The sequence below is a fragment of the Erythrolamprus reginae genome, chromosome 11 (assembly GCF_031021105.1).
Source record: "Erythrolamprus reginae isolate rEryReg1 chromosome 11, rEryReg1.hap1, whole genome shotgun sequence".
In the NCBI taxonomy this organism is placed as follows: domain Eukaryota; kingdom Metazoa; phylum Chordata; class Lepidosauria; order Squamata; family Dipsadidae; genus Erythrolamprus; species Erythrolamprus reginae.
This window is the reverse complement of record NC_091960.1, coordinates 35,508,815-35,523,953: the sequence shown is the minus strand read 5'-3', so window position 1 is coordinate 35,523,953 and position 15,139 is coordinate 35,508,815. Positions and strand designations below refer to the sequence as shown.

The following is a 15,139-nucleotide window of genomic DNA, read 5'->3' as shown; positions in this document are numbered from 1 at the left end:
CAGTTGCTAAACAGCACTCAGTTTTCCGCCCCTAACGTGCCTGCCCAAATGACCAAAGATAAGCCAATTAGCCTAATCAGGGGCGAAGCACCCCCTAACCGCCTATCCTTCACCACAATGTGGAACAGGCGAAAAAACGGTCGCAGAAAATACCGAGACCGCCCAAAATTCATATTCGGCCCCCTAAGGGCGACCCACAGTGGCACACTGGAAGATAGGGATGGCGGGCGGGTGTACGCTGCTCATCGTCGTCGGGGCAAAAAGGAGGCCCCAAGCCTGCACAGCCTCTTTTATAGGGCTGGCAGGCTCTGCCCCCTGATGACCCAAAATGGCCGGGATCTTGCGAAATCTCGCGAGATCCCGGCTTTCAAAATGGCGGCTGCGCCGATGGCTGTGTCTCCCTGGCCCTGCAGCAAATCCAGGCCGGGGATGAATCACCAGCCGGGCATTTTTATAAATATCTATATTTCAAAAAGGTATAAAATACAAAACACAAAGGGAAAAAAAGAAAGAGGGGAGGGTGGAGAAAGATTCTAAAGTTGAAACTAAAAAGCTATAGAAAAAAGTAACTTCGGACTTTCTTTGGGATAGATAAAAACCCTAAAAATCAATCACACTTTGAACTAGAATAAACTATAACAAACAGTACTTCTATCATCACAAACAAGTCTAATCATCAAGACCTAAAGTTTAAATTTCATTGATTTCGGCTTCAAGGGAGGAAAAAAAAGTCCAAGAGTGGTTTCCAAGTACAAATGAAGCTCGACAAAGTCTTTTGTTTAATCAGAGCAATCAATTTTGACATCTCTGCCAACTCCATTAATTTTCACCTTCCATTCTTATATTGCCTGAGTGTGTGTGTGTGTCCTTCTATCTCTGCATATACAGAAGCCTTGTTGCTCTGGCTTGTGAACATCGAAGGAGGAAGATAAACCTTCTAACTGTCTCTGATAGAAACATAGAAGACTGACAGCAGAGAAAGACCTCCTGGTCCATCTAGTATGCTCCTTATACTATTTCCTGTATTTTATCTAAGGACGGATCTATGTTTATCCCAGGCATGTTTCAATTCAGTGACTGTGGATTTACCAACCACGTCCGCTGAAAGTTTGTTCCAAGCATCTACTACTCTTTCAGTAATAACTCTTTCACACACACTTCTCTGTCTTTAGTGTCCCAATCTGGAAACAGAAGAAGTGTAGAGTCAGGAAAACTCAACATTCCCAGTTTTCTTCCATCCTCTCTGAGCCGGGTCGTAGCCCATCCATCTGTGAAAATCTTGATAAGGAAAGGTTACTGTTCTGTCGGGCTCTCTGGTAGACTCCTCCCACAAATGCACAGATACAATTTCAGACACACACACGTTTGAAAATTCAAAACAATGTTCTTTATAATGAAAATTCACTTAAACCAAGCCCTCTTTTGGTAGAGCAAAGAGCACTCGTCTCCAAACAAACTGGTAATTTGTACAAGTCCCTTATCAGTTCTGTGATACTTAGCTTGCAGCTGTGAGGCAATTCACAGTCCTTCTTCTTTCACAAAGTGAAACACACTTTGCTCTGGTTTAGGTTCAAAGCAGGGAAAAATCAGCACACAAAAGTCAAAGTCAGTAAAGCAGTTACAAAACACAACGATCAGATAATCCTCCACAATGGCCAAACCCACAGGCTGCTCTTTATAGCAGCCTCACTAATGACCACAGCCCCACCCAACCACAGGTGGCCTCATTTTCTTTGATAATAATCTCTCGGATGTTGCTGCCTATGCATCGCTCTCCGCATGCGTGGCTGTATCATTAACTCTTGTTCTGAATCCAAGGAGGAGCTAGATTATTGATCTCCTTCTGAGCTGTCTGCCCCACTCTCCTCCTCCCTGTCACTCATGTCTTCTTGGTCAGAGGAGCCTTCATCAGCAGATTCCACCGGGGGGGGGCAAAACAGGCCTGCAGCATGTGGATGTCTCCCCCACATCCACAGTCCTTGGGGCAGGAGCTGGCCCAGAGCTAACCACAACAGGTCACCCACCTGCCTTTCCTATAGGAGGAACTGTCAATAGAATTATCTCCACCTTAATAGCCTTAATTGCAAATAGAAGTGATAGCTGATTATTGTTGAAGAGCCAGTGGTAGGGTAGAAATCAATCTAATTTTTTTTGAGGGGGGGGCGGGAATGGTGCTTTAGAGAAAAGGGTGCATGACGGAGAAGTCTTCTCCCCCCAGACCCTGAAGATGACATTCCTTAAGAGCATTGCAAGAGATTACCCTTCCCAACCTTATTGTGTTGCCACTATGTTTGGTATAATTACTAAGAGTGTTTTTCCTATTACAAGAAGACTGAGGGGATTACAGTTAAATTAGGGACACTGAACCGTAGCTTAATAACCTGACTTCCAAATTACACTTACAATTATTTATTTATGGTCCCTGGCCAATAAAAAAGAATTGCTCTTTGTTTCTGAAGTTTGATTCCGGTTCTTCCTACATCCCTACACTGAGGTGGAGAAAGCCACTTTGTATTGAAATTGAAATTGAAATTGAAATTCTCTCTCTCTCTCCCTTTCCCCCCAATGTAAAGGAAAGGGGAAGTTATCTATCTATATCTTTATCTATCTTCAATCAGGCTTTAAGTGCATGGCAATAAGGCCAAGCACTTATTTCAGGATTCAAAAAAATATAAGACAGGGTCTTATTTGCGGGGAAACTGAGTATCTGTCTGTCTGTCTGTCTATATCTATCTATCTATCTATCTATCTATCTATCTATCTATCTATCTATCTACTGTATCTATCTATCTATCTATCTATCTATCTATCTATCTATCTATCATCTACTGTATCTATCTATCTATCTATCCATCCATCCATCCATCCATCCATCCATCCATCCATCCATCCATCCATCTATCATCTATCTATCTATCTATCTATCTATCTATCTATCTATCTATCTATCTATCTATCTATCTATCACAGTGTTTCACAACCTTGACAACTTGAAGATATCTGGACTTCAACTCCCAGAATTCCCCAGCCAGCATCCACTGGCTGTGGAATTCTGGGAGTTGAAGTCCAAATATCTTCAAGTTGCCAAGGTTGGGAAACACTGATCTATCGTATCTATCTCTCTATCTATTTATCCATCCATCCATCCATCCATCCATCCATCCATCCATCCATCCATCCATCCATCCATCTATCTATCTATCTATCTATCTATCTACTGTATCTATCTATCTACTGTATCTATCTATCTATCTATCTATCTATCTATCTATCTATCTATCTATCTATCCATCCAGTGATGGGCTACCAAAATTTTTACTACCACACTGTGGATGTGGCTTATTCAATTTGTTTCAACATCTTTCAGTGCAAATTGAGTGCTCTGGGGTGGAGCTCCAAATTTTGCTACCGGAACTGTGTTCCTGACAATTCCCATAGGAGCCCCTCACTGTATCTATCTATCTATCTATCTATCTATCTATCTATCTATCTATCTATCTATCTATCTATCTATCTATATCTATCTATCATCTATCTATCTATCATCTATCTATCCATCCATCTATCTATCATCTATCTATCTATCTATCTATCTATCTATCATCTATCTATCATCTATCTATCTATCTATCTATCTATCTATCTATCTATCTATCTATCTATCTATCTATCTATCTATCTATCTATCTATCAAACTTCCAGCAGACGTGGTAGATAAATCCACAGTAACCGAATTTAAACATGCCTGGGATAAACATATATCCATTGTAAGATAAAATACAGGAAATAGTTTAAGGGCAGACTAGATGGACCATGTGGTCTTTTTCTGCCGTCAGTCTTCTATGTTTCTATGTTTCTATCTATCTATCTATCTATCTATCTATCTATCTATCTATCTATCTATCCATCCATCCATCTATCTAATCTATCTAATCTATCTAATCTATCTAATCTATCTATCTATCTATCTATCTATCTATCTATCTATCTATCTATCTATCTATGTATCATCTATCTAGTTTTATTGTACACCACCCAGAGTCACTTATCCGTGAGACAACTGGCCATATAAATTTGAGAAAGAAAAGAAATAAATAAAATGGAAAGCAGCTCAGTTTCTTGAGGAAAGTCGGTATGGATGGTGGAAGGCTGTAAATAGTGTAAAAAAAAGAAAAGAAATGGAGTAAAATGTCCTTTTCTCCATCTCTGGCTGGTTTCCACTGTGCACCAGCCCTGCAGGGGCTCCGCATCAAAAAAGCTGCTTGTTCCTCAATGGCGACTTTTCTTGAAAGTGGTGCAGATGCTAATCATCCTTTTCCTGGCCAGATTTCAACAGTTTCTTCGTGGTCTTCCCTGTTCCATACATCAGGGCTCCCTATGCCTGAAAGCAAGCGAGCGAGCGAGCATCGCCTTCCCTGCCCTGCCAGGGCTCTTATGCACAGTTAGGAATTATCAATCTCATAAGTTCTAATGCATGATTCATGTGCCATTGCCTACTCCGAGCATTACGGGGGTTGCAGCAGCTGCCAGGGTGGAGATTGCAATGGGTTTGAACTCAGATTTTTCTGCTGAATCACTTCATCTTGGGCTCTGCCTAGATAACAGCCGAACAATTCTCCGAAGCCACATTCTGTTAAGTGCCTCACATTTCATCTCAAAGGAAGCTTTCTGCACCCCAGAATTCTTCTCCTGCTCAGGCTGAAATTGGATTGCAAGAATCATTTCCAAGCTCTGTTTCCACTCTTAATTGTAATAAAGTCATATTGTTCTGTAATACCCAGCACGGCGACATTAGATACTTTTCACGTGGCGTTTCATTAGAAAACAAGAGCTATCAGAAGACGTTACTAGCTATCCCTTCTACAGTAGAGTCTAATTTGGAAGATTGTGAATTCTAGTTTCATTAAAATCTTGGGCCATTTTCTTTTACCACTTGGGTGTTCTATAAAATGTTCTAATTTACATAGGAGCAGGCTGAATAAGATTACAACCGGGGGGGGGGGGGAGGTTTCCCAGGATCGCAGATTATAACAAGAACTCTGCTTTTGATGTTATTGGATTGTGTAATACAGTGATTTTCAACCTTTTTTGAGCCGCGCACATTTTTTACATTTACCAAATCCTGGGGCACACCACCAACCAAAACGACACAAAATGACACTCTAAGAAAGTACATATTATACATATTATCCCCCCCCTTGTGTGTGTGTGTGTGTGCGTATACACACTCTTGAACCATTTCCAAAAACAGGTGAGGGCTGGGGGGGTGTTTCCCTTTCTTATTCTTTGGGTGCTTTTTATCATATGCTTTAAATCAAGAGTCACTTCTCTCTCTTTTGTTTCTCTCTCTTTCCTCTCATTCTCTGCCTCAATCATTTTCTCATTTCTCTTTTTTCTCCCCTTTTTTCTCTCATTTTTCTCTCTCTCCCTTCCTCTCCTTCTGTCTCTCTCTCTTTCTTTCTCTCTCTCTTTCTTTCTTTCTCTCTCTCTCTTTCTCTCTCTCTCTCTTTCTTTCTCTCTCTCTTTCTCTCGCTTGCTTTCTCTCTCTCTTGCTTTCTTTTTCTCTCTTGTTTTCTCTCTCTCTCTCTTGCTTTCTTTTTCTCTCTCTTTCTTTCTTTCTCTCTCTCTTTCTTTCTCTCTCTCTCTCTCTCTCTTGCTTTCTTTTTCTCTCTTGTTTTCTCTCTCTCTTGCTTTCTTTCTTTTTCTCTCACTTTCTTTCTCTTTTGCTTTCTTTCTCTCTCTTTCTCTCTCTCTTTCTCTCTCTCTCGCTTGCTTTCTCTCTCTCTTGCTTTCTTTTTCTCTCTTGCTTTCTCTCTCTCTCTCTTGCTTTCTTTCTCTTTTTCTCTCGCTTTCTTTCTCTCTTGCTTTCTTTTTCTCTCTCTCTTTCTCTCTCCCCTCTTGCAGCACACCTGACCATGTTCCACGGCACACTAGTGTGCCGCGGCACACTGGTTGAAAAACACTGGTTTAATAAAACGATGTCAGATCGTTTCTGAGTTAATTCGAGTAACGTTTTGGAAATTTCATCCCTACCAGAGTTCACTTTCTTTTAAGAAAATAACAACCTTATAACAGTGATGAAAAAATCGCTGTGACCAATTCTCTCATTTGTAGATAGGTCTGCAAAACAAGGAAAGCTGAAATTAGATTAGAAGTACAATCATGGTTTTATTTAGCAACCACTTTGATTGACAAGTCATGGTCACTAAATGAGGACTACTTGTACATTAGAACTTGAGTTTGAATGTGCTTTCCATTGGGTACATCTGAATGCACAAGTCTTAAAATTATTCTTAGGGTAGTAAAATTTTCCCTCTGAAATTCTAGTTTTGGCTTCTAGGTAGCTTCCCCTCCTTTGGAGAAAATCTTCCACTTTATTGGTTTGTTGGGAGGAAACTGTGGCTAAACCACAACCTCCTCGCTTCTCAGTTATGCCTTCTAGCTGCAACCAGAAGTTGGCCAGGGAACAGAGCTTTGCCTTACAGACAACCGAGTTATTGTCATGACCTCTCTAATAGAACGCAATGGAAACTGCAGTTTAATGTTTCCAAATGTAAAATAATGCACTTGGGGAAAAGGAATCCTCAATCTGAGTATTGCATTGGCAGTTCTGTGTTAGCAAAAACTTCAGAAGAGAAGGATTTAGGGGTAGTGATTTCTGACAGCCTCAAAATGGGTGAGCAGTGTGGTCGGGCAGTAGGAAAAGCAAGTAGGATGCTTGGCTGAATAGCTAGAGGTATAACAAGCAGGAAGAGGGAGATTGTGATCACGCTATATAGAGTGCTGGTGAGACCACATTTGGAATACTGTGTCCAGTTCTGGAGACCTCACCTACAAAAAGATATTGACAAAATTGAACGGGTCCAAAGACGGGCTACAAGAATGGTGGAAGGTCTTAAGCATAAAACGTATCAGGAAAGACTTCATGAACTCAACCTGTAGAGTCTGGAGGACAGAAGGAAAAGGGGGGACATGATCGAAACATTTAAATATGTCAAAGGGTTAAATAGGGTTCAGGAGGGAAGTGTTTTTAATAGCAAAATGAACACAAGAACTAGGGGACACAATCTGAAGTTAGTTGGGGGAAAGATCAAAAGCAACGTGAGGAAATATTATTTCACTGAAAGAGTAGTAGATCCTTGGAACAAACTTCCAGTAGACGTGGTTGCTAAATCCATAGTAACTGAATGTAAACATGCCTGGGATAAACATAGATCCATCCTAAGATAAAGTACAGGAAATAGTATAAGGGCAGACTAGATGGACCAGGAGGTCTTTTTCTGCCATCAGTCTTCTATGTTTCTATGTTTCTAATAGAGACATCCTTCTGAATCCCACTGAAGCGGGTACCACTCCCAAGACAAAAGCCTTCAGTTGCCCGCATTTCATTTTATACCTAAAAGGGGGGTGGGGGGAATGGGATTCAAGCGAAACATTTCGTAAAGTAATGTGTTTTATTTTTCATTATTATTTTGACCCAGAGGCTTCACTCACTGGACCATCTTACAAAGTGCTCAAACAGCCCAAGGCTGATTGCTTGGATTTTATTTTTATTCTTATTTTAGCACCCATTATAAGAATGCCCTTGGGGTTCATAGGTGGATGGCCAGTTAATAGTTCCTGTACATTTGTATGCTTCTAGGAATGGATTATGCAATGGATATTTTAAAAAAATAAAATAGGGAGGAGGTACGGTATTTTACCAGGGGGTACAGCTTCTTAGGCAAGATCTGATCTAAAAGTCAAAATAAGTCTGCATGATGAAGAGTAGCTTTTCAGGATTTATATACTGTAAAAGACAATTTGCTCTAAAATGAAGGAATGGAATAACAAACTCAATAAATTGGGACATTGCCCCAAATAATCTAAGGCTTTAAATGCAGAGGTTTATTTGGGGGGGGGGGGGAACTTGAGCAAGGCTGCTGGCCTGCATATCCTAAAGCAGAGTTTCCCAACCTTGGCCACTTGAAGATATTTGGACTTCAACTCCCAGAATGCTGGCTGGGGAATTCTGGGAGTTGAAGTCCAAATATCTTCAAGTGGCCAAGGTTGGGAAACACTGTCCTAAAGTATCTCTCAAATATGCTTTTTCAAAAGACAAAGGGACTTTGTTTTTTCCTTAAAGCTGTTTTGCTTCTTCAAGAGGTTTCTTCAGTTCTGACTGAATGGTGGAAGATGGAAGGGTTGGTTTGAAAGAGGGGTCCAAAGAGGCCATCTACGTTAAGAGTGACCGTCTGTCTCTCAACAGAAGGGGGTGGATACAACATGAGCTATCTCCTCTCTACAACACAGTCCTTTCTGCAGACCCAAGAAGGCTCCACACCCATTTGCACTATTAGATAAACTTCCAAGTGGCCGCAACAACTCTCATAAAGAGTGCTAATAACCAGATGACCGCAAGGAATAGAAATCCTTCCACCCTCCCTCATTCTACCATACAGTCAGAACTAAAGAATCTTCTTAGATGAGAAACAAAACGTATTCAAGGAAAAACTAAGTCCAGATGCTATTTGGAAAAGCACTTATGGGTCAACCACAACCTGGATGACCGAGAATCTCCATAAATGTATCCTCAAGTAGGCAAAAGTTTTGAGTAACCACCAAAAGATTACTCAAAACCTTGAGGAGGTGCAGGCTGAGTAGCCCAGTAAAATTTTCTTTGGAATCAATACAGGTCATCCTTGACTGACCATCACAACTGACCCCAAATTTTTTGTTGCAAGTAAGAGTGAGTTTTGCTCAATTTTACACACTTCGTTGCCATAGTGGTTAGCTGAATCACTGCACTTTTTATATCAGTAACACTGCCAGTTCTTTTAAATAAATCACTGCAGTTGTTAAATTAGTAACAGCGTTGTAAAGTGAATCGGGATTTCCCATTCCACTTTGCTTGTCAGAAGATCGCAAAAGGTGATCACTTGACTCTGAGATGCAGCAACTCTCATAAATATAAACCAGTTGATATGGGTACAAAGTTTGAATGCGTGACCATGAGGATGCTACAAGTGAGAAAAATTCAATTCAATTCAATTTATTAGATTTGTATGCCGCCCCTCTCCGAAGACTCGGGGCGGCTCACAACAACGATAAAAACAATATTATAATGGCACAAATCTAATATTAAAAATAACTAAAACCCCTATCATAATTAAAAAACCAAACAGCACATACATACCAAACGTAAATTATAAGGAGCCTGGGGCAAATGATGTCTCAAATCCCCCGTGCCTGGTGGTATAGGTGGGTCTTGAGTAGTTTACGGAAGACAAGGAGGGTGGGAGCAGTTCTAATGTCCGGGGGGAGTTGATTCCAGAGGGCTGGGGCAGTCACAGAGAAGGCTCTTCCCCTGGGGCCCGCCAGATGACATTGTTTAGTCGACGGGACCCGGAGAAGGCCAACTCTGTGGGACCTTATCGGTCACTGGGATTCGTGCGGTAGCAAGCGGTTCCGGAGGTACTCTGGTCCAATGCCTTATGTTCCTAAGTCTCCTTTTTTCAGTTCTGTTGTAACTGAATGGTCATTAAATGAATGTTTTTGCAAACTACCTGTATGAGCTTTGAATGTTGCAGTAACTCCACCTGCTTCATGATTGCTGTTTTTCTTATTTTTTTACAGTGTCCTCCATGTGACAAGAGGTCATCATATACAAATGTAAGTAAGAAGTTGATGTTCTTCTCACTCTGAGATTCCAAGATACAGTGATACCTTGTCTTACAAACTTAATTGGTTCCGGGACAAGGTTCTTAAGGTGAAAGGTTTGTAAGATGAAACAATGTTTCCCATAGGAATCAATGGAAAAGCGATTAATGCGTGCAAGCCCAAAATTCACCCCTTTTGCCAGCCGAAGTGCCCGTTTTTGCACTGCTGGGATTCCTTTGAGGTTCCCCTCGATAGGAAACCCCATCTCTGGACTTCTGTGTTTTTGCAATGCTGCAGGGGAATCCCAGCATCGCAAAAACAAGTGCTTCGCTGTCAATGGAAGTCCGGAGGTGGGGTTTCCCATGGAGAGGAGCCTCAGGGGAATCCCAGCAGTGCAAAAACAGGCGCTTCGCTGTCAACGGAAGTCCGGAGGCGGGGAATCCCAGCGGCGACTGTGGGTTTGTAAGGTGAAAATAGTTTGTAAGAAGAGGCAAAAAAATCTTAAACCCCGGGTTTGTATCTCAAAAAGTTTGTATGATGAGGCGTTTGTAAGACGAGGTATCACTGTACTTTGCTGTAGTCCTTCAAGAAAGTCTTCTCCTGCTTAAAGAGTTTGCTTCAAGGTGAAACTGAAAGCAAGACACAGGACAAAGGAAGAATGGTAGCTCTGACAGCAAACCCAAGCTTTTAAATAACTTGGGGGAGGGGGGTTGGCAGGGGGAGGGGGAAAATGACCAATTACTAGTGCAATGCAATTCCAGAACAGATGTTCACTGACCATTAAGGGATATTAGCCATTCAGTCACATATTCACAGAGTCAAAGGGGGTCATTTATGCCATTCAGTGAAACCTACTGTTCCACCCAGAAATCTAAATTAAAGGTTTTCCGACAGATGGCTGCCCATCCTTAGCTTAAATTTTGTGAATGAGTCCAACACTTTCCTTGGTGCTCAGTTCCAAATTGTTTTTACTATTAGAAAGGTTTTTGGCTATTGCTCAGTCAAAACCCTCACTACATAATGACTCCATGTACTGCATTCTGACAAAGAACAAGCTCAGTTATTTTTTTCCATGCTGGACCTCTCCATAACAGACAGAGTGTCACAAGACCCAGCAATGTCTTTAGATTTTTTTTCTCTCTCTCTCTCTGTCTCTCTCTGTCTCTCTGTCTCTCTCTCTCTCTGTCTCTCTGTCTCTCTGTCTCTCTCTCTCTGTGTCTCTCTCTCTCTGTCTCTCTGTCTCTCTCTCTCTGTCTCTCTCATTTATTTATTTATTTATTTATTTATTCATTCATTCATTCATTCATTCATTCATTTATTTTGTTAGTTAGTTAGTTAGTTAGTTAGTTAGTTAGTTAGTTAGTTAGTTAGTCCAATACAAAATGAGGGTTTTAGTGGGTATATATCTATATATACATAATAAAATACACGATGAAGGTTATAGAGGAGATACTCATAGTAAAATATATTTAAGAAAGAATAGAAAAGAAAGTATAGTAATAGAACATATCAATGAAAGAATAGAAGAAGAGATATAGGAATAGAAGAAAGGTATAGGAGATATACGAGAGCAATAGGACAGGGGACGGAAGGCACTCTAGTGCACTTGTACTCGCCCCTTACTGACCTCTTAGGAATCTGGATAGGTCAACCGTAGATAATCTAAGGGTAACGTGTTGGGGGTTTGGGGATGACACTATGGAGTCCGGTAATGAGTTCCACGCTTTGACAACTCGGTTACTGAAGTCGTATTTTTTACAGTCAAGTTTGGAGCGGTTAATATTAAGTTTAAATATGTTGATTCATCCATTGATTAAATAGAATAGAATTCTTTATTGGCCAAGTGTGATTGGACACACAAGGAATTTGTCTTGGTGCAGATGCTCTCAGTGTACATGAAGGAAAAGATGCATTCCTCAAGAATCATGGGGTGGGTACAACCAGGGGTGGGCTACTGCCTGGACAGGGGGGACGGGGCAAAAATGGAGCTCCACCCCAGAGCATCCAATTTGCACTGAAAGATGTTGAAAGAAAATACAGGGCGTCCTGCATAAGCCACACCCACAGTGTGGTAGTAAAAATGTTGGTAGCCCTTCACTGGGTACAACACTTAATGATTGTCATAGGGGTCAAATAAGCAATGAAGAAACAATCAATGTTTGTTTGTTTGTTGATTGATTGATTGTTAGAGTTGAAAGGGACCATGTAGGTCATCAAGTCCAACCCCCTGCCCGAGCAGGAATCCTAAAGCACCCCAGCCAAGTGGCAGTCCAATCTCCTCTTGAAAGTGTCCAGAGTAGGGGAGTTCCAATGGTTGATCGCTCTGACCGTCAGGAAGTTTTTCCTTAGTTCTAGTTTGAATCTCTCCTTGGTCAGCTTCCAGCCGTTGTTCTTCATCCAGCCCTCTGGTGCTCTGGAGAATAGAGTGACCCCCTCCTCTCTGTGGCAACCCCTCATATACCTGTATACAGCTATCATGTCCCCTCTGGCCCTCCTTTTCTCTAGGCTATCCATGCCCAGTTCCCACAATCTCTCTCCGTAGGTCTTGGTTTCGAGTCCCCTAATATTAATAAACATCTAATATTAATAAATATTAATAAACATCTAATATTAATAAATATTAATAAACATCTAATATTAATAAATATTAATAAACATCTAATATTAATAAATATTAATAAACATCTAATATTAATAAATATTAATAAACATCTAATATTAATAAATATTAATAAACATCTAATATTAATAATACAGTTCTACAGAGGAATCATTGAGTCTGTCATCTGCACCTCTATCACTGTCTGGTTCAGTTCTGCAACCCAACAAGACTGACACAGACTTCAGAGGAGAATCAGAACTGCAGAAAAAACAATTGCTGCCCACCTGCCTTCCATTGAGGACCTGTAGACTGCACGAGTCAAAAAGAGGGTGGGGAAAATATTTACTGACCCCTCACATCCTGGACACAAACTGTTTCAACTCCTACCCTCAAAACGTTGCCACAGAGCACTGCACACCAAGACAACTAGACACAAGAACAGTTTTTTTCCGAACGCCATCACTCTACTAAACAAATAATTCCCTCCACACTGTCAGACTTTCTACTAAATCTGCACTTCTATTCTACTAGTTTTTCTCATCATTCCTATCACCCATTTCCTCCCATGTTGACTGTATGACTGTAACTTGTTGCTTATATCCTAAGATTTTTATTAATATTGCTTCTCCATTGCTTATTTGATCCCTATGACAATCATTAAGTGTCGTACCACATGATTCTTCACAAATGTATATTTTATTTTATGTACGCTGAGAGCATCTGCACCAAGACAAATTCCTGGTGTGTCCAATCACACTTGGCCGATTAAAAAAAAATTCTATTCTATGAGAAAAAACTAGTAGAAATAGAAGTGCAGACTTAGTAAAAAGTTTGACAGTGTTGAGGGAATTATTTATTTAGCAGAGTGATGGTGTTAGGGGGGAAATTGTGCCTGCATCCCAGAGACGCATCTCTTTCCCAGAACCAAGATTTCTATCTTCTTCCTCTCTAGAAGTTGACTTGATTTCTAGCAATTTCTCACACATCCATATGTTTGAGGACATGTGCTTTCCACAAATCGCTGTCCACATCCTCCCACCCTCATCCACCTCTGCTGTTCCTCTCTGGCTTGTAGCCATCAGAACATCTGGATGACTGAAGAAAAATCAGGTGGCTTCCAGATGTCAGCAAGCATCCCTATGGCAACCGCTGAAGGATGGCAGGAGAAAGTAGCAAGGGAGGTGGCAGGAGGTCTCACTTGCCTTTAAGAGAAGCATCCAAAAGTATAGGAATCTGTGAATCTTATTCCCCAAATGTTATTTTCTAAGTTAGAAGTTCAGATTGCAGGCTGAAATTAGGTGCACAATATTTATTTATTTATTTGTTTGTTTGTTTGTTTGTTTGTTTGTTTATTTATTTATTTATTTATTCATTCATTCATTCATTCATTCTTTGTCCAATATACAATAATATGGAATGAAATAGACATTAAGTAGTATATATAGGGATAGTAAGTAAAAAAGAAGAGGAGATAGATAGATAGATAGATAGATAGATGGATGGATGGATGGATGGATGGATGGATGGATGGATGGATGGATAGATAGATAGATAGATAGATAGATAGATAGATAGATAGATAGATAGATAGATAGATAGATAGATAAGGAGAGAATATATAGGATATATGAGAAAAGGAAAGGTAATTGGACAGGGGACAAAAGGCACAATAGTGCACTTATGTACGCCCCTTACTGGCCTCTTAGGAACCTGGAGAGGTCAATCGTGGAGAGTCTAAGGCAGAAATGTTGGGGGTTGGGAGTAGACACTATAGAGTCCGATAATGAGTTCCACGCGTCGACGACTCGATTGTTAAAGTCATATTTTTTACAGTCAAGTTTACACAAGACTTTTTGTGTGCTGGTTGTGAAATAAGCCCCAAAGATTTCAAGGCAATATATTAGATAGTGGTTAGAAATATATCCAATATGTTCAATAGCTACTGCTGGCTAACAAAGGAAGATAGACCAAACATTTGTATAACAAAAATAACAACAGCAATAAAACTTGGCCTAGCTTATACAGTGGTACCTCTATTTACGAACTTAATTCATTCCTAAGTTCGTATGTAGAAAAGTTTGCAAAAAGTTTCTTAAGTAGAAAAGTTTGCAAGAAGAAGCCATTTTTCCCATAGGAATCAGTGTAAAAGCAAATAATGCATGCGATTGGGGAAACCACAGGGAGAGTGGAGGCCCTGTTTCCTCCCAGGAGATTCCTAGAGGCCCCACAGAGGCTCCCCCCCGCCTTTTCCAGCCCCGTTTCCTCCTAGGAGATTCCTAGAGAGGCCCCACGGAGGCTTCTCCCTGCTTTTTCCGGCCCTGTTTTCTCCCAGGAGATTCCTAGAGAGGTCCCACGGAGGCTTCTCCCAGCCATTTCCAGCCCTGTTTCCTCCCAGGAGATTCCTAGAGAGGCCCCCATGGAGGCTTCCCCCATGGAGATTTCCAGCCCTGTTTCCTCCCAGACATTCCTAGAGAGGCCCCACGGAGGCTTCTCCCTGCCTTTTCCGGTTACGGTTTCAGAGGCTCGGGTTTGTAAGTGGAAAATGGTTCTTGAGAGGAGGCAAAAAAAATCTTGAACACCCAGTTCTTATCTAGAAAAGTTTTTAAGTAGGGCCAGAGGTACAGCTGTATTACCTTTAACATCATGCAGTTACAATATCTGGTCCTTAATTAATTCCTTAATTGGTTTGGCGGATAACCCATCTGGCTGACTGTTTCCCCAATCACAATAATATAATATCCTAGTTGGTCATCCTGGTTTTACCCAATATTTTATAATCTTGGAAGCCACCTAGTGGCATTGGCATCAGGCAGTGTCTATATTTGCTAAACAAACAACCGCAAAAACCACATTTCTACCTACTGAGCACTTTTGCAGCCTCAAGCAAATGGGAACTTT

The 15,139-nt window shown here is 40.9% G+C and overlaps 1 protein-coding gene across 4 annotated transcripts in view; it reads left to right on the top strand.

Moving 5' to 3' along the window:
• COL16A1 (collagen type XVI alpha 1 chain) overlaps positions 1 to 15,139 on the top strand; it is a 263,305-nt gene that overhangs the window by 93,198 nt on the left and 154,968 nt on the right. For all 4 annotated transcript variants that reach the window (XM_070763913.1, XM_070763914.1, XM_070763912.1 and 1 more), the window contains exon 10: positions 9,616 to 9,651. In XM_070763913.1, the coding sequence (XP_070620014.1) occupies positions 9,616 to 9,651 (36 nt within the window). The remainder of the gene's footprint in view (positions 1 to 9,615; positions 9,652 to 15,139) is intronic.